Source organism: Amblyomma mixtum, chromosome 7 (assembly GCF_055824585.1).
Source record: "Amblyomma mixtum isolate Tamu chromosome 7, ASM5582458v1, whole genome shotgun sequence".
Taxonomy (NCBI): Eukaryota; Metazoa; Arthropoda; class Arachnida; order Ixodida; family Ixodidae; genus Amblyomma; species Amblyomma mixtum.
This window is the reverse complement of record NC_143018.1, coordinates 6756936-6776497: the sequence shown is the minus strand read 5'-3', so window position 1 is coordinate 6776497 and position 19562 is coordinate 6756936. Positions and strand designations below refer to the sequence as shown.

Below are 19562 nucleotides of genomic sequence, written 5' to 3'. Positions count from 1 at the left end.
AGTCATTTTAAGGGGGGACGAGGGTCTTAAAACTAACTCTTTTATTTATGGATAGAATGTCATGAAATTTTGCACACAGAATTTTGCACTTTCCTGGAACAAACATATTGATACCGTCTCGGCAAATGCTCTGCGCAAAATATTCTTCTTGAGGCGTGCACTACGGTTCGCTACTCCTGAAACACGTTTCCTTGCGTATAACACTATTGTGCGGCCAATCTTAGAACATGCCGTAATGATCTGGGACCCATATACCAAGATTAACATTAACAAATTAGAAAGGATTCAAAAGAAAGCAGTAAGATTTATTTATAATTCCTATGGCCGCACCTCTATCACTAATCTTCTTAAAATGAGTTGCTTACCATCTGTTACTGATAGAAACCGTATTTGTCGTTTGAAATTCTTTTTCCAGTTAATTCATGGGCAGTACAACATTGACATCTCGAAAATTGTTAGTTACTCTAGTGGTTATGCAACCCGCCTGAGACATGCTCTTTCCGTAAAATCCTTATCCACGAGAACTAACTGCTACAAATATTCCTATTTTCCTAGAACAATTACCGAATGGAACAACCTTGCTGGTCATATAGTCGAAGAGAATAATTTGTCCCATTTTGAGGCGCTGCTGCAACAAGTGACGAAATTTTGAGTGTTCGGTTGCTCAGTAATTTTTTTTTATTTTTTTTCTGATTTACTTAATTATAACCTGTTGTATGCTTGGCTCTATGACTGCAGTGTATGTATTCTGATGTTGCGAAACAATATAGTACAGTGTGATGTAGTAATTTCGCTGCTGGTGACGTCTTGTCTGCTGTATTTTCTTTTTTTGTCCTTTGGTGTTACACAAATCATGTACCCACCTGCGATGGTCTTGTTGTTCAAGACCGCAGTATTTATAAATAAATAAAATAAATAAATAAAGATGTTAACAGCCTTTTCTGAGCTGCTTTTGTACCTCAACAAGAGACTAAAATGCAGAGAAGGCATAAATTTCCACACTGCACACCTCATCTAAAACAGGTACACCAAGACTCTGTCAGAGACGAGAGTAGTGGCACCCCCACCACATGTAGTAGTACCTTTGGCCTTCTTGCGGTCACGTACAAAGTTGACCGCACCGGGTTCTTCCACCTCGGGCCCCGAATCCTCATCCACCTCCAAGCTGACCGCACTCCCAGGAATGTCACTCTGTCAGCACAGCCACAAAGGAAAAGAAAGAAGAAGCAAGGGCACCGCACAGCGGCGGTCAAAGCTCATCACCTGCGTGCAGAGAGGAGTCGAGAAAAGAAGGGATGTACAAACAACTGGATGCGCAAACAACTGGGGAGGAGCCATCAGTGTGCCAGCTCCCCAAATACGCTACATTTCAGAAGTTGTCTGCAGCGCTATGAAGGTGAAAATCTTTCCCAGCTCAACTGGTTTATGGAACAATTTCCAGTTGGTTCCAGTTGGAACCAACTGGAACCCAGCTGGTTCCGACTGGAACCAACTGGAAATTGTTCCATAAACCATTTGGGCTGGGAAAGATTTTCGCCAGGGGTTCCGATCTGAGCCCATCGGAACAGCGTCCACTGCAAAACGTGTTCCTCCCTGCCCTTCACCCTGTGAGGTGGCTCCATCCTTGGGAAGGAAACAGAATTATACCCCCGTCACACGGGCACTTTCGATGCTCACTGAACTCGATCTGCAATGACATTTTCGAGCACGCTCGAAACATCCGCTGCTACACGGGCATTTTCAATGCTCCTTGAGAAGTTTCCCTCATGTGTGTTAGGTGGCGCCAAATTTTCCTCCAACAGCCGTAACAAGGTGATGTCCGGCAACACTGTACAGTCGGGGTAGTCGGGGGCAGCCAAATCTGTAGCCAGACGTATGGCACATCTCTGTACCTCTGCTGTTGTGCGATGTAACCCGAGGGTCCGCAATGCCTCCGCGATTTCTGCGTAGACTGCGGCGTTTCTCCTCTGGCGCCACAAATCATCTAGGCGGTCTTGCCAGCAGTCGATGAGTGCGGCTGTATCGTGCTCGCTCCACAGTTTGAGCGTCGACAAGCTGGAGGACGCCATCTTTGTTTACACCGACGGCGTAGCTTGGAGCGTGGCATCGAGATTATTTATAAATATGTTTGCATATAAGCAGGCATAGTGCCTGAAAATGTTATGTCTTGCATTTTAATCAATTACAACAACAACAATTGTAGTTTTGTTTTGTTAAAGAGTGTTTGATTTTTAGAGCTTCGTGAGAGCGAGAGTGCTTTCGATTGTGCTTTGAACCCCAAGCACTCCTGAGGAAGCAGCATCGAGTCAAGCAGGATTGAGCTGGACTGCGCCTGAAAGTGGCCGTGTGACAACCGTCGATCTGCATTGAGTTCGATGAGCATTGACTCAATGAGGATCGAAAGTGCCCGTGTGACAGGGGTATTAGTGTCCAGCTGCTGACTTGATGAGCGCTATGTTTACGAATGGCTGCGCACCACTTCGCAGCAGGCCTCTGTAGTGCAGTGTTCATGCAGATCTCCTCTGCTCCGTGAACGAAGCACTTTCAAAACACCATCCTCGACAACCTTCTCAATTACTGCAATTATTCTTTGAAAAATAGTCACAACACTACTGAAATATTTGAGGGACTATTTGTAGTCTTCCTTCGCTTTCACTGGTTGAAAGAGCTCTACTTTTCACAGGGCTGCAAACAACTTATGAGATCAGGAATAGCAAGACCAGGAATAGCAAAACCAGGAATAGCAAGACTCCCCCAAGTACTTTTCAATTCAAACTTTACTACAATGCAAATTCTCTAGGCATTTGCGTGAGAATTACAGAAATATGATAGAATTAGGCCAAAGCAAAAGGTAGTCGTATGGCAAACCATTCTCAAAATACAATGGATTGAAAAGCCAACCTCAACATGGAGGCTTTCCCTCCAGTGTTCTGATTTTCTGGCGTAATTCCATTTCCACATGGTGGAAATAGCAACAATGTAGTTGCCATGACAACAGTATACTGCCCTGCTATCTTGCCTTGTTGCTGCCTACTCTTTCCACAATTTCACCAGGGCATGCTGCCACTTAGCAAGAATATCATCATCATCATCACATGCAACCATCCTTCAAGACATTAAGTGATTCTGTCTTACTGACACGTACGAGTACAAATAGGCCAGAAAAAAAGTTATGCCAGATGGAGCGCAGCAGTACACAGCTGGCCCCCTCCCAACATAGGCTACAAAGAATGTTTAACAATGAGTGTTCCAAAAATGTTGGAAACATCTTGGTACGCAAAGCTGAGCACTGATTTCAAGAGCTGTTCTCCCTTTTAACAAACTTAAAGTACAATCTTCACTAATATGTAATCCATAGCAGTGCATAAAATGTCATCACATCGGGCTTAGCAAACAACTACATGGTGGTAACAAGTTCGGAACAAACGCTTCTACTGAAGATAGATTTTATAAATAAATTGGCCCCATGGCCCTACCCATGCTAGGTGGTTGCCAAAAAACAATCTCACCACAAACGAAAGATATGTTCAACTGCATGTTCCTTTACGTGAAGCACCAGTGCATGACACTACCAAGCATATCAGTAAACACGAAACACATGACAGCCAACAGCCCACAGGGGCATTCCAAACATACCATAAACATTCAGAGATTCAAGAGTGTCATCTTACCGTGTCAAAAACTGCCACAAGAATTTTTTAAGCAGAATACAGCAACCCTCCATTACAAAACTTCACCTCAGATAAAGTTACTTACACTCACACCTCACAAGTAACAGTCGAGAACATCGACAACAATCAGGCCTTTCTAAGGACCCGAATGTCCTGAACCAACCTCTCACCCTCAAACTGATCTAAAAACTGTGGAAAATGCTCTAGATGTTTCAAGGAACTCATCTGTGATGGAAACTAAACACCATCTCTCAATACACCAAGAGGGATTAACAAGTCACACCAATGTCACTGTTACTTTCCTACCGCTCAGATCGTTCCCTAATGAACCTCCACCGACAGCCACAGAGTGGAGAAATTCTGAGTGCCACAACAACCAGTTCATGAAACCTTAGTGCCACATAAAAGCGATTCACACTTCAGACAGGCACATTTACAAAGCTACATTACCTGCTCACACATCAGGGTTGAAATTACATGTCAACAAAGTGATTCTTCAAAACTGTCATTCATGGAACAGACTAAGAATTCCAGGAAAGTGTTCCAAGATCGCACAGTTTACAAAGCACTGACTGATCAAAAAATTTGATGCACCATAACTAACCCAAAATAAATAAAATCGTAAATTGTGGTGTTTAAAGCTGTATTCACTCAGGCAATGGAATCCCCCTCCTAAGTGACGGCAGCTGCGTACTGTTGGGACTGAGCATCCCACTTCTGCCACCACTGTTGGGACTGGGAGTCCGAGCCAAGAAACGGTCGAGGCGACGGTGAGTCAAATGACTTTTATGTACAGTATGTACAAGGGCTTTTACATGATACAAGGGTCAAGAGCACCACGGGCAGGCACACAGAAGAAGGGCGGCCCCGGCGGCGAGCGTAGCTCCGGCGTGATGGCTCTTCTGCTGCCCGTCTGCTGCCCGGGTTCAGCGCGGCTCCGTTTTTATAGCCGCTGGTAACGGTTACGGCAGCCAGCCGTTCAAATCCTCCAATCACTGGCCACCGTTCAAATTAGACCAATGGTCGAGAGCCGGCTAGCGTCGGAGGAGTTCGCACCGACGGAGAGGAGGAGAGGAGGAAGGGTCCGTGTCGGCGCCGCGGCGGCGGGATGAGTCACGCTGCATGTCACGACTTGTCCGAGAAAGTCTGGGCCTGCTTTGAGCGCCGGCGGGCGCGCAGCGCTGGTTTAGACAGGCCCGCCAGCGAAATAGGAGCTCCGGCACTACAGCACCACCGCCGCCAGACAATGCGCCACGAAGACGAGCTACTTCCGCGTGGCTCGGATGCGGGGCACGCTCGTACGCCAGGCTCCTCCAAGTTCTCGTCCGGTGTTCCGCCACAGGTAGCTCCAGGCTCCTTTCCGAGAACGGGTCCCGCTCGTCAGGAGAGGATCACTGCTCCGCAGCTTAGTCGCCCAGGTGACTGGATCAGCTTCGCTCGGTCCTTCGGAAGAGCTTGCTTCTCAGCATCGGTCGTTGATCGTTCTGCATGTTGCGAAGAACCGACCGACAACAGGCAACACCCAACACGAGCAAGTGCCCTCCGTCACCCGTCAAAACACCAGACTTAAAGTCACAAAAACTCTGCTAGCTATATTTCGGTCCCCTTTTTGTTCGCTCTTCTACAAGAGACACATGTGGGATACAAGAACTCCAAAGTAATAACTCAGTGTCAAACACATGTCACAGACAGAATAAAATGAATGCAAAGTAAATTTGCTCTCCTGAGATCACTCGGCCAGGAAAACACTCAGCTGAGGCCACAAATGAGGACATTAATTTTTCCCGGATCTACGAGCGAACTTAACAGCTGTTCGCGAAGAGACAAAATATAGGTCACGAGGAGGCGAAGGCAGCCTTGCTCAGAACACACGGCTTAGTGCGTCTACGCCAGCGTTGAACTCGGTTAAACGACACCCGTTACCGCGGAAGCTAATGACTCAGCCTCTTTCGCTGTAGCTGCGCTTTTCTCTCTCTCACTACTACCGTGGTAGCTAATATCTCTGCCTCTTTCGCGGTATACGCGCTTTTCTCTGTCTCTGTACTTGTCTTTCCAGTTTCTAGGGGAGGTACAGTACGAGAGCGATTCGCTTTCACTCACTTGCGACTTGTCCCTTTCTTTGCGCTTCGCGCGCCAGTCACGACGTCCCATAGAGAGTGCGCAACGCTTCCGATGGGACCGTTCTTGCTTTCTCTTTGTTCGTGGTGGCAAGTGAGACCCACGAGTCTCCAATTTCTCGCGCACCTTTTTGCCTCTCCGCTGATTGTGAGGTTCGCCTCTACCCAGCCTGTTGATTTTACGCGTACTGGAGAGCGCTATCCTGACACGCGGCTTTCCATCGCGATAAGTGTGCTTGGCCGAGCGCTTAGACGGTTTTTTGCCAATTTTCTTGCCCCTGTCACTGCGGCCTCGTACAATCTTTCGCTCTTTGAGCCGTACTCGTGTTTTCCTTGCGCGCGCGTGCCGCTTTCTGTGGGAGCGCGGTTTCTCCCGTGACTGCAGCGGAAAGAGAGAGCCCGCATGAGAGCACGTGCCTTTGCGCGTCTTGCTCTCTCTGTACTCGCGGCAAGATTCACCCCTGCCTCGCTCCTTTATTTTGAGCTTCTGGAGCAGCGTTCTCTTGTATCTCGGTTTCATCCCTTGATACTCTTTCTCGCGTGAATGCTTGTATGATTTCTATTTGCAGTTTATATTACTGCCAAGATCTATGTGCCTTGACCCACTTATGCGCTTCGCTTTGCGCGATAGTGATGCCTCGCACATTTCTCTAGCTCTGGTTCTGACGTTAGTTTCAGGGCTGACAACGTGACTGACTTTACTGAAGTCATTTTGCCGGCGACGCTGGCGCTTCCGATGGTGGAAACCCGTTTTCGCGCGTTTGCCCTTTCTCTCTTTTCGGCGGCGCCCGTCTTTTTTCTGCCTGCCTTTCATCTTTCGGCGGCACCACTCTTTCTTCTGCCTACCTTTCATCGTCTTTCGGTGGCAGCTCTCTCTCTTGAGCTTGCCTTTACTCTCCTTTCGGCGGCAGCACTGCTTGTCTATCACCTTGTGGTGATAGCTCACATTTCGGAGCTGGCTGTTACTTTCCTTCCGGTTGCAGCTTTCTTTATTGTGCTTTCCTTTCATTTTCTCCTGAGGAAGCACATGCTGCTTTCGTCGCCTAGGTTCCTGTTCTCTGACAATGTCACTATGATTCTCAGCCGATTCACGTGCGCTACCTCGATCAGACCTGTCTTTTGCGCCTTCACCAAGTTCCTCAAAGCTGCGCTGTTCCTGCTCAGCGTCTCTGAGTGCGCATTCGGCCTCATCTTTCTCGGACGGGTTGACGTCTACCGCCGCTATGTTGTCTGGAACGTTCTGTTCTCCACTGTCGTCCAGCGCCTTAGCTTCTTCAGGCGCAGACGAACCAGTGTTTTCTCCTGACATTAGTGTTGACACGCAGCTCGCGTCGTGCTCCTGGCGCGTTTCAGCTGATAGCGGATGAGGGTCGGCTCTGCACTCAGTCGCGGTGTTCCCGCTACTGCAGCTGCTTTCTGGAAAGTCGCAAAGCTCAGAGCAGTGCGAAAGCACGGGACTCGTTTCGCATCGCTCGCTGCAAACACTAGCGCACAACTCAGCGTCCGCAAACTCTATATGCGTCCGCATCCGTTGATCGTAAGTTTCGGGTTTCTGCATCTCTGCCGAACGCGCGGAACAACACGGTGTGCCGTCCTCATCTACTTCGCTTGCGTCGGCGCAAGTGTTTTCACTAATGTCCAGACGGACGTCCTCTCTGCCCTGTTCGGCAACTTCTCCTGCTTTCGACACGCTAGGAGATTCGCTTTCCGGTAACTCCGCCACAATCTCAATGGGCGAGACCTCTGTTAGTGCATCGTCCGATGCTGTGAATACCTTATCCGATGGTGTAGAGGTTTTCTCAGTTGGCGAATGCGGGGCAATTCCCAATGTTACAGCAGCAGTTACATCTGCCACGTACAGACTACCTTCCTCTGTGCCGCACTGGCAGCTCTGCTCTACAGCTACGTACTCTACCTCTGCGTCACGATCTTCCGACCCTTCAGCATTTTCGAGCCACTCTAAAATGTCGGCTTTAAACTGGTACGGAAAATCGTTGAACGATGGGGTACTATTCTCTCGCAGGTACCTTTGGCGAAGGTCCAGCGGTGACACGTTATATCTCGCCAGTAAGAAGCTTTTCAGCTCATCGTAGTCCGCCAAGCCGTCGTCCAACAGGCGCTTGACAACGTCATACGCTTCGCTGGAAAGCAGGGCTACCAACTTCTGTGCCCAACCATTCCGCTCAACGCGCTTTCACTCGCAGACGCGCTCGAACTCCGCAAGATATTTCGCCATATCCTCGGCGATCACGAAGGGCTGCGGCCTGTCTCTCAGCTGCTGACCGTTGGTCTCATGCAGAGCGAACAATGTTCTATCTCTCTCATAGAAGATCTCGTGTGCTTCAAGCTCCAGGTCCATCAGTTTCTTAGCGCGAGCATGCCGTTTCATTTCAAGCTGCCTCCGTTTTTCTGCCTCTTCGAGCTCAAGCTGCTTCTGTTTTTCTGCTTTTTCGCGCTCAAGCTGTTTCTGTTTTTCTGCCTCCTCGCGCTCACGTTCTGCCTGTTCGAGCTCAAAGCGTTTTTTCGCCTCCTCGCGCTCACGGCGTTCTTTGGCCTCCTCGCGCTCACGGCGTTCTTTGATCTCATCCAAGGCCTCATTGGCTTCCTCAGACGTTACATTCTCCTTTCGCATGATCTCGAGAATCGCATGCTTTCGTTTTGCGGGGCCCAAATCAATGCCCAACTCTTCACAAATTTCGATGAGTTCCTTCACTTTGAAGTTCTCCATCGTGCACAATAGCCTCTTGTAGTTTGCCCTTTTCTTAGAATTCCCTTGCCGTTCACTACTATAGCGCTACTAGTATGACACGCGCAAGTAATTCTTTCCAAAACGCCTCGTTTACTCCCTCTGCACCTGCTTTCGTTTCAAAGCGCTCCGACTTGGCTCGAAACAGCAAAGCTCTCTCCAGTGCAACACACAGCCCTACTCTAAACTACAATCACGTGTGCTAGAGCAGTCTGGCGAATTGAGGGGAAAACATCAGGCACTCACCGCGCCGAGGTAGCTGACGCCGGTCGATCCCGCAGCTGCCATCCACTGTTGGGACTGGGCCTCCGAGCCAGGAAACGGTCGAGGCGACGGTGAGTAATAGGACGTTTATGTACAGTATGTACAAGGGCTTTTACATGATACAAGGGTCAAGAGCACCACGGGCAGGCACACAGAAGAAGGGCGGAGTAAATTTCACAGGTTCTTTCGTCTTCCTTATTGCACCAGCGGTGCCCCGCCAGGGACGGTTGTTCCAACTGGAAGACTGAAGCTCTTCGCACCAGGGGTGCCCCGTCAGAGACGGTCTTGTGTTCAGTTGAGACGCAGGGGTAAGGCGAACACTTCAAATTTTATGTACAGTATTTACAATAGATACAAGTTAAGGCACTAGAGACAAATTAAAACTGCAAAGGACAAACAACAAAAAGGTGGAACTGGCTAATACTAGGGGAGGCCCCTACTCGGCGTTGCCGAAGATGCGTTGCATCTCACCTTAGCCCAGAACCCTTTTTCTGGCGCCGGAACCCGGTTTTAAAGACCTCAAGGCCCAGCCCACATTTGGTAGCACCCAATCATTTTAGACTATTCATATGATTCGCTAATCAAGAGCATGGCCAGCCCTCCAACTACCGTAGGGTGAAGCACCCTCTCCACCACAAAATAAAAATAAAACAAACACAAATATACACTCGTGCCAGCACGTGCGCGAATCGGTACCGCGGGGCGGGGGACACCCGTTCTTCCCGGCGCGTTCGCGAGCGGGCGCGTTCCAAGAAAGGAGACGCTCCGCTTTGAGTGCCCCCAGCCGCGTTCCAATGACCCCCGCGAACGCTACCGATACCTTACACGCCCTTCCCAAGATTCTACAAAGGGCTCAAATGGCACTTTTAGAATTACAAACAAAAGGGATCGGTGTCTGACACGAAACTACCCTTCGGGTGACATAACATAAACAAAACGTACACATTCAAATGAGCGTTTCACACCTGTAAAACCAGCACATTCACCGAAGTCCAAGCTGTCGCGCTGCGACCAGTTGCACCAACAAAACCAAAAACAACACTGTACACGGGCACCAACACAACATTACTCAAAATGCACACTTAAATACACACAGTGGCATGCCTGCCGTGCGCCGTAACACAGCGTCCAAGTTGGTGCGTTGCACCCAGTTCACCAGCATGCACACCCGCGTCCTGCTCGACACACACACCGACACTCGCAACTAGAGCGTTCAGTAGCACTCGCACGACGTCCGTAAGTGGCCACATGAGCCTCCTTAGTCGCACCGAGCGTCCTTGTGTGCGTTCGAGCCACTATGCGTCTCAACACAACGCCTAACTGCCACTCGGCTCATTAGGCTGGTGCCACAGCGGGGCAAAAATTCAAAAATTGCTGCCCTCCAGAATCAAACACTTTATGATCCTCGATAGGTCCAAATACCCCAGCGCGCGACACACTTGAGGGCAAGCTTTCTCCGGCGCGCCGGTTCGAACCATGTACTGCGTGAGGAACACAGCCCCTGTCCAGTCTAATCATATCAGTACGGCCACTTTTGCCACATTTGATTTGGCGTTCTGCAGCACGCAACGTACTATTCCCTGCGCCGCCTTTCAACGTGAAAGCCACGCACCTGCCTCCTGTTACTTTGCCTCGCTTGGAGCCATTGGCATTCTTCCTGCACGGGCAAACCTTGCAAACGCCGCGTCCTGCTTGATCGGCTCTTGCTGACTTCGTGGCATCGTCTAACTCTGAGGCTGCATGAGATCCCTGGCAGTCGCTTGACCCTAATTCGCCTTGTGGCAAGTCGCCACGCATCTCCTTGTCCTCGAAGGACCTGGTCGGACGCACATCGGGTGCGTTCAGCAACTGCGCGGCGCTCTGCCCGGTCGGCGCAACAGGCCCACCTCCGTTCTCTGCCTCGGATGAAAGGCACTTTCCATCAATAACGGTACGGGGCTCTTCATGCCCCATGCCCGACACAGTGTGCCGTTCCAACAACGTTACACTTTCTCCTGTCATAAGCTCGCCGATCTTACATCTATAGTCACTGGCCGCTTCAGGCTGAGCGAACGGCCCTTTTTCGCGGCTTCCTTGAGACCTCGTTTTTGGAATTGTCAGAGTGACCTCCAACAACCGTGAACTCGCGTCCGCGTCCCTGTTGTCATTTGGGGTAGAGCTAACCTTTGTAGCTGGATCGTCGGAGTGCGCGTTCACCGCCTCTAATACCGCGACGCTGCGTTCCGTCACGATACTTTCTTGAACTGCGACTCCAGCTTCGCAGAAATCTGGCTCACCCTTTACCTCTGCCCGGCTGTCCTCTTGACCTGCGCCCGACAGGCATATGCCGTTGCCTTCCAGCACTGGCGGCCTCTCCACTCGGGACTCAGAGCAGTTCTCCATGGCTAGTTGACTAGCTCTCCTGGACTCTTTGAGCTTAGCGAGCTCCAGCGCTAACTGCTGGCGCTTTGCTTCTAATTCCTCCAAGACGCACTTAACATCCTGAGGTTTCTCCTCGCACAGCGGCGCCTTTCCTCCATTCACTTTCGCAAGTTCAGCCTGAAAGTACGCTAAGCGCGCCTTCGCTAATTCCACTTGGTACCTCACATCGAGTGAGGGCCGGCATGGATAGCCCTCCATACCGCCATCTGTACTCCTCAACTGTCCTACCGGCTCGAACACATGCACAGGGACGCTAACAATGCGACGAAGGAAACTCACAGTTTCGATGCGTCGATCCGCATTGCCAGCTCCTTGGCGTCGCAGTCCACCGCCACTTTCACCAGACGCTGCGATGAGCTGTCGCACGCCGCTGGTCCTGTGCACGTTGTCACTTGCTGCGACCCGCCGGTGACCGTCAAGTCCTCGACGCGCTGCTTTTCTTGGTCGGATGCAGTCCCGCGTCGCTGAACTACTGCCGTGGTCCTTGCGTCCTTGCCGCCGTCTCTCAAAAGGTCCTTGCTCGAACGCTGCTGTTGCCTGACCGTCGCCTTTCTACCCTGCCTTCAGTCTTCTTCCTGCGCCGTCCTCAGATGGCAGCAGGATCCTGTCGACTGCGCCAGTAAATTTCACAGGTTCTTTCGTCTTCCTTATTGCACCAGCGGTGCCCCGCCAGGGACGGTTGTTCCAACTGGAAGACTGAAGCTCTTCGCACCAGGGGTGCCCCGTCAGAGACGGTCTTGTGTTCAGTTGAGACGCAGGGGTAAGGCGAACACTTCAAATTTTATGTACAGTATTTACAATAGATACAAGTTAAGGCACTAGAGACAAATTAAAACTGCAAAGGACAAACAACAAAAAGGTGGAACTGGCTAATACTAGGGGAGGCCCCTACTCGGCGTTGCCGAAGATGCGTTGCATCTCACCTTAGCCCAGAACCCTTTTTCTGGCGCCGGAACCCGGTTTTAAAGACCTCAAGGCCCAGCCCACATTTGGTAGCACCCAATCATTTTAGACTATTCATATGATTCGCTAATCAAGAGCATGGCCAGCCCTCCAACTACCGTAGGGTGAAGCACCCTCTCCACCACAAAATAAAAATAAAACAAACACAAATATACACTCGTGCCAGCACGTGCGCGAATCGGTACCGCGGGGCGGGGGACACCCGTTCTTCCCGGCGCGTTCGCGAGCGGGCGCGTTCCAAGAAAGGAGACGCTCCGCTTTGAGTGCCCCCAGCCGCGTTCCAATGACCCCCGCGAACGCTACCGATACCTTACAGGCGGCCCTGGCGGCGAGCGTAGCTCCGGCGTTCTGGCTCCTCTGCTGCCCGTCTGCTGCTCGGGTTCAGCGCGGCTCCGTTTTTATAGCCGCTGGTAACGGTTACGGCAGCCAGCCGTTCAAATCCTCCAATCACTGGCCACCGTTCAAATTAGACCAATGGTCGAGAGCCGGCTAGCGTCGGAGGAGTTCGCACCGACGGAGAGGAGGAGAGGAGGAAGGGTCCGTGTCGGCGCCGCCAAGGGAGTGACACTCTCATAGAGCCAATGGGGACGTTTTTTTTCGAAGGCGATGGTGGCGGCACCTGGGAGAGGCGGTAAACGCATCAAAAATCCAATATGGCGGCGCGCGTTTAGGCGGCTGGTTGTGGCTGGTTGCTCGCGCTACAGTGCACTGTACTCGCGCGTTCCTGGTGCTGGCGGCCGCTAGCTCGATCCAAGCTTTGTAAATAGTGGTGATTAACTGATCCCGCGCTGCATTCACGCTTGATTTCCTAAGTACTTACGGAATCTGCTCACTCGCTTTTGTATTTCGATGTGTCTGTTGATGTAGCATGGTGTATGGTGGCGAGCGGCGCGACTGCTTAGCAGCTGCGCTCGATCGAGAACGAAAAGCGTAAATGGTTTTTGTAGAAAGAACAATTTATTAAAAGAACATCAGCAGTGACAATCGATGTCCAAAAAGTGATTGTAAGTATGAGTGACATTGCAGTATCAGTAACAGACATCCTGAAAATCAAAATAAAAAAAAAACGCCATTATGTAAACCTAGAAGACATGAGCGCACAGAGAATATATAGGGGATAAAAAAAGGTATCAAGGTACAGTATACATAATAAAATGCTACATGACTGAATATACGTTTTTACGCGACTTTTTAAGAGATTTAGGTAAATAGCAGAGAAGTAAAACATCTGACCTGTATTGAAACGCATCAGTCTGTGGCTATGAATAAACACACGCAGAGAAAGGCAGAGAAAATTTTCAACCTTTGATTCGTGTAGAAGAAATCACAGTGCGTTGGGCTAGGGACAACATAATATGCTGCAGTGCTAGTTCTTAGTATAAAGACTCCAAGAAAAGCTCACTGTGTGACTCGACATGACGCCAATGACGCTGCTGCAGTGAGAATGTCGCCGACGTCGCCGTTTTCGCTTGCGCGGCTGACCGTGCGTCGTCTGCTTGTCGTCTGCTGCCGCGTTACCCGCGTCGTCATCTTCGCAACTAATTTCTTTGATGTCTTATTTTTAATACCTATGGCTGGTTATAATTTAGTTCATAAGCATGTTTTTATTATTGATAGTGGTCGAAAATTTTCACTTTTATTAGGCTTAACTGCAGCCTCGTTTACCGCCGATACCAGGATCGCTGCAATCGTTTCGACCGGGGCGCCACCCTCGGCGCGGACGCGCAACTTGCAACATGCCACAGCCCTGGCGCCGCGGCGGCGGGATGAGTCACGCTGCATGTCGCGACTTGTCCGAGAAAGTCTGGGCCTGCTTTGAGCGCCGGCGGGCGCGCAGCGCTGGTTTAGACAGGCCCGCCAGCGAAATAGGAGCTCCGGCACTACAGTACCCATCACGCCTTCGAGACGCTGCGCAGCGTCACAGCTTTTTGTTCGGCCGGTAGGTACATTCAGTTGCCATCTCTCTGGGAAATGTGGCGGCACTTGGCCTTCGGTGGCACGCGTGGTGTGCAAAACAGCTGTGCCTACCATTGCTGCCGCTGCTACAAGCAGGACGACACGGCTGCATCATACCCACTCACTGCAGAAGCAGCATGTACTTACCAGCTGCGTCGCTGCACAATCCGTGCATTAGCACAAAAGGGGAGACTAAATCAGCCTCGAAATGTTTCTTTCAGATTAATGAGCCGCAGCATAAAGCTTACCGGTACTCACCTATGCGGCAGAAACGTGGAGGCTACTGAAGAGGGTTCAGCTTAAGTTAAGGATAATGCAGTGAGCTATGGAAAGAAAAATGATTGGTGTAACGTTAAGAGATCAGAAGCGCGCAGAGTGGGTGAGGCAACAAACGCGGGTTAATGACATTCTAGTCGAAATCACGAGGAAGAAACGGGCTTGAGCGGGGCATGTAATGCGAAGGCAAGATAACCGCTCGTCCTTAAGGGTAACAGAGTGGATTCCAAGAGAAGGCAAGCGTAGCAGGGGGCGGCAGAAAGTTAGGTGGGCGGATGAGATTACACTTATCACCTATCACTTTTCTTTCCATACCTCGCTGCGTTGTCCTTACCTCAAGCTGAACAGCTTCTGCAACAACTGAGCTTTTGAGAATTTCGCATCACAAAGTTTTAGTGACTGCACAAAGCTACAGGCTGGAAATCTGAACACTGGGAGTATGACCGCCCTGCCTCTCACACGCCATCGCTCAAAAGAACCAGTACTTGTCTCCAATACACTCAAGAACCCGCGCACTGACTGACAAGCAATAAAAAAAAACTTCCAAGACATCTGTCATGTCATTCTTGCATACTCTTGGTGACAACAGTGGCACACATCTTTAATTGAGCAAATACAAGCGTGGTTTCAAAGCAATTGAGAATAAATTATATTTTCAAAGAAATCGCCCAACTAAGCATTCTGCACCCACCCAGTCCCACTAATTCCATTTGGAATCATGCAAAAACACCAATAAAGAACAGCGGGAACATTGATTTTGTGATCACCTTTAATTCATCATCACCATTATCCTGACTGCGCCCACTACAGGTCAAAGGCCTCTTCCATATCTCTCCAATACATAGTTTTCACTGACATCATCGTGGCCACCATCTCAGGGTCCACGTTAACCCTCCCATTGGCAACCGGTTCCCTCCTCCATTATATTTGATGGAAAGACCAATAAACAATTGCCTGGCTGGTTTCTCTTCTTCACTATGGAAGCTAGCCACAGTACCCAAAGACGGCGCTCATGATGTCACTTGAAAACTATCTAATAACCCTGTACTGTGCAAGCTGCCACCACCCTTTCCCTGCAAACTTCTCAATCTGATCCGCCCACCTAACTTTCTGCCGCCCCCTGCTACACTTCCCTTTACTTGGTACCCAGTCTGTTACGGTTTGGTTTGGTTTATGGGGTTTAACGTCCCAAAGCGACTCAGGCTATGAGAGACGCCATAGTGGAGGGCTCCGGAAATTTCGACCACCTGGGGTTCTTTTACGTGCACTGACATCGCACAGTACACGGGCCTCTAGAATTTCTCCACCAAAGAAATTCAACCGCCGCGGCCGGGATCGAACCCGCGTCTTTCGGGCCAGCAGCCGAGCACCATAACCACTGAGCCACCGCGGCGGCCCCAGTCTGTTACCCTTATGGACCAGCAGTTACCTTGCCTTCACATTACATGCCCTGCCCAAGCCTATTTCTTCCTCTTGATTTCAACTAGGATGTCATTAACCCGTCTATCATCCCTGACCTGCTCTGCCCTCTTCCTGTCTATTAATGTTTCCATAGCTCGCCGCGCTGTCCTTCATTTAAGCTGAACCCTTTTTGCTAGCCTTTTCCTCCTGCACATAGTGGTCTCTGGACACCAATTTTTGATATTAAACAGTTTTAATTTGGGCTGGAAAGGGATAAACGACCATGCTCAACGCCACAAATTCAACCGAGAGAGACCAATGGAAGTGACTCATTTCTTCAACAGCGGGCGTCATGGGAAATTTTCCTAGCCAGAGTAGCACAAGGCACTTCCAAGAGGCCCAGGCAATATGCTTCCATTAAAAAAATGTTGCTGGCAGTTTAGCATTGCTTAGCAATGCTTAGCAATGAGTGAAAGTGGATTGGGCAGGTGGACACCACTGCCACCTACTTGAAATCATGACTGGCCATGAGAGCCACCTTTCCTTTTCTCAAAATCAATGGAGTCCACAACATTCAGCGCCAACACCAATGAACCCATCGAATGCTGGTGGCCTACTGTTCCAGTGCCGCGTTTCTGCCTAAACATCGTCAACGCAAACACAAGCAGCACACATCCCTCTGTCACTACCGCTACGTAGCTCAAAGCGCGACTGAAGCGACCACTGACCCAGGGAGCTAGTTAAGCGCGTTTCCTTTCCTTTTGTGACTTTTGTGCACAGATGGAAGTTGATGAGGATGACGATATGCAATGCACAGTGTGGGAGTGTGTTGCAGTTTAAAACGAGCCATGATCAACTGCGGCAACAGCCTAGTGCTCTCGTAGGTTCAAAACCCAGTCGCAACAATATTTATTTTATTTCTGCAGGTATATAAGAGTCTTCAGAAAAACATCGCCTTTTCAAGGATTCCTAGTGAAGCAGTGCTTTCACACTAAAATTAATTTCTGCTTACATCCAAACACTAGCTGACTGAATTAAAGCACGTACAGACTGGTGCCGCCCAGGTGACAGTTCTGGGTCTCAATTTCAATTCCAGAGATGTATTCAAGCTTTAGCAAACCTTCAATGAACATGCTGAATACTGGCTACATACATCCAAGCTAATTCCACAAAAGATATGTACAAAGTGCTTCTCAGCCCTATTCTTGGCAATCAGATATCTTGGTTACAGTACATTTTCTTACTTTCTTTGCCATTTCTATACCGTTTTTGCTAATCTGTGACAGTTAAACGTAAAGTGTGGCAAGTTTGGTGACAGTACTGCACACTTGGACAGCGTGTGCTACAATAGAAAGCTGCTACAGCAATGCGCATGGGTGACCAACCTTGAGACCAAACACACTGGCAGCTCCAAATAGACGGTAGAAGATGGCCTCTGGTCCCCTTGAATGAGCATGCAGCATTGCATTCAGGCAGGCCAAGGAGGCAGGACTGCTGCATTGTGATGAAATGCGCATAAAAAACCATGAAAGAATTTGCATGGCGGTCGCTTCGTGCAGTTAAGAAGGGCTACGCATGCTACCTGTCAAGAAGCAGCTTAAGGACACTCATGATTTTGAAAACGCAAGTCAATTGCTTCAAAGAATGACTTTACTACTGTTGAGCAAGCCTTGCAGCTTAAACAAGGGGCAGCTTTTCTGAGTTTACAATGGCACGGAAAGTCTAGCCTAAGATCTCCATTTGTTGGTGTTGAAGGTACGCTCAACACGTGTGCCGGTGACAACATGCAGCATTGAAGGAGACAGCCATGTGGGCTTTCACTTATCCGTTATTTTGCGTCTTTGAACCGAACCTTCTAATCGGCGGCGAGTGATGAATCTATCAAATAGTAAAACCGCTTATATACCGAACAAGACGCTCACCTCGCATCCTTTAGCCCGCGGGTGCAGATTTCAGAGAAGATCTCCTTGTGAGACATTGGAGTCTGCGGATGTAGCTCCAGTACCTATGAAAAAGACAGCCGAAATTGTACGTTGAGCAGTGTAGGCGACTGTTACCTGCCGGCCGCTTCGGCATGTCAAAATATTCAGCACCCGATTTAAGCTTTCCAGCAGCATCTCATGTGTGTGACACTGGTTTGCGAGCATCCCGGATTGCCGCGTCGCCCGGATTTGACAGACTGTAAAATCGCCAGTGAAATGCTTTCAGAACTGACAGTGAAAGCGAAAAGGCACGCGCCGCCAGTGCACCCGGAACAGATCTCAGCTGTCGTGCAATTCTGCGGAAGCCCCAAACTGGCTTTATAAGGTTATCAGCCTCTGGTCGTCCGGACGTGCTCAAACCGATCCGAGCCGTGGCATTGACCGCGCTGGCACTGCCGTCCTTCCGGTGGACTTTGATGTGCTCTAAATACGGAGAAAACCGAGCTACGGGAGTACATCGAGAATGGTTGACGTAAATCAACTCGAGCAGCGGTTAACGAGCCCTGACAACTTGAGCAGCCGCCTAGGCCTAACGACAAATCACTCACAATTCGTGCCGCTTCGGTCCATGCCCGGATCTTTTTCTTTTTGACTGGTCTGTCTCTGACGGGCTCCTGCTGCATAGTTTTCCAGGACTACGAAATGCAGGAAAAAAACGGACGCTACTGCTCCGCACGGCTTGATTAGTGCGATAACGTAAACATCGCCATGTTCAGAGGTGGACAACAAAGTCACGTGACATCCGCTCTGCGGAGACCCCCCTCCCATCCAACTGCATCCAACATTCGCGTAAAAGCCGTATTCGTACGCGTTGGTGCAGATCCAGCGCTGCAACCAAACGATTGTAACGATTGTCAGGCAAAGCTCACGCTCTATGCTTGCAGTCTCGAACCAAGTACTTTTATCATTTGTCTATTGAGTTGTCTGCGAAAACATATCTGCTGCGCGAACCGCGGAAGTATCGACGTCAAGTTACAAACCGCCCGGCCAAAAAAAAAACAATAAATTTTTTGTTTTTGGTCATACCACTGGTTTGATAGCTATCAAATTTCGCACAAGCAATGCCTCGTAGAGAGAGTAATTCATTTGGCGTAGGCACTTTCTCGGTAGCTACACACGGTGAAAATGAAAACTGCCATTCTTTGCCAACCCGGCGCTTAATTCTCAAAGTTCCACAAAGCGAGCTTGGAGACATAACGACTAAAAAACCGCAACAGAGACAGGATGGAAGCTGGCGACAACAGAAGGCTGTACCTCGTTTCAGTTTTTAGTCATGTCTCACCAACTGGCCTACAACTTCATTCTCCTGCTGAGCTTGGACACTGTCGCCACCTGTTTGATAGAAACCAGTAACTCTGCAGCCAGCAGTGGAGTGTGCTGCTGGCCCCTATTAGCTAGCATCGTTCCTGTCCGGTAGATGGCGCCACCGGTCCCCGCAGTGGCCTGGGCTTGCTTTTTAAATAACGCTGGATGATGACAGCAATTTAATGCTGCCACGCAAGTGCCGATGTATAAAGCTGTTATGGTATGTGGACCACAAAATTGTTCTATTTTTTTATTCGTTATTTCTATATTTATTTGTGCTTTATTATTAGACAGATTAGGAATCGTAATAGTGCTCACATTTTGTGTATTCCGGCCATACATTATTTACTCAGCATAGTTTAGTTGTGTGGCTAAACCTAAAGATACAGACAACAGGAAGAGATCTACAAACGGGCGCTGACCGCACACTGCTTGTATAGTTGAAGGTACAAAGCAAGGT

The 19562-nt window shown here is 49.6% G+C and overlaps 1 protein-coding gene across 3 annotated transcripts in view; it reads right to left on the bottom strand.

Moving 5' to 3' along the window:
- Asx (transcriptional regulator additional sex combs) overlaps positions 1–19167 on the bottom strand; it is a 63729-nt gene extending 44562 nt beyond the window's left edge. Inside the window, exons 1-4 of one of the 3 annotated variants that reach the window (XM_089551501.1) lie at positions 19052–19167; positions 17738–17820; positions 17201–17309; positions 1083–1191 (exon numbers count right to left, since the gene is read on the bottom strand). In XM_089551501.1, coding sequence (XP_089407627.1) covers positions 1083–1191; positions 17201–17309; positions 17738–17793 — 274 coding nt within the window. In that variant the 5' untranslated portion in view covers positions 17794–17820; positions 19052–19167. Of the gene's footprint in view, positions 1–1082; positions 1192–17200; positions 17310–17737; positions 17821–18345; positions 18563–19051 lie in introns of those variants that run through there. The other 2 variants (XM_089551500.1, XM_089551499.1) reach the window with 2 other exon arrangements.
- Between the last annotated feature and the right edge of the window lie 395 nt (positions 19168–19562).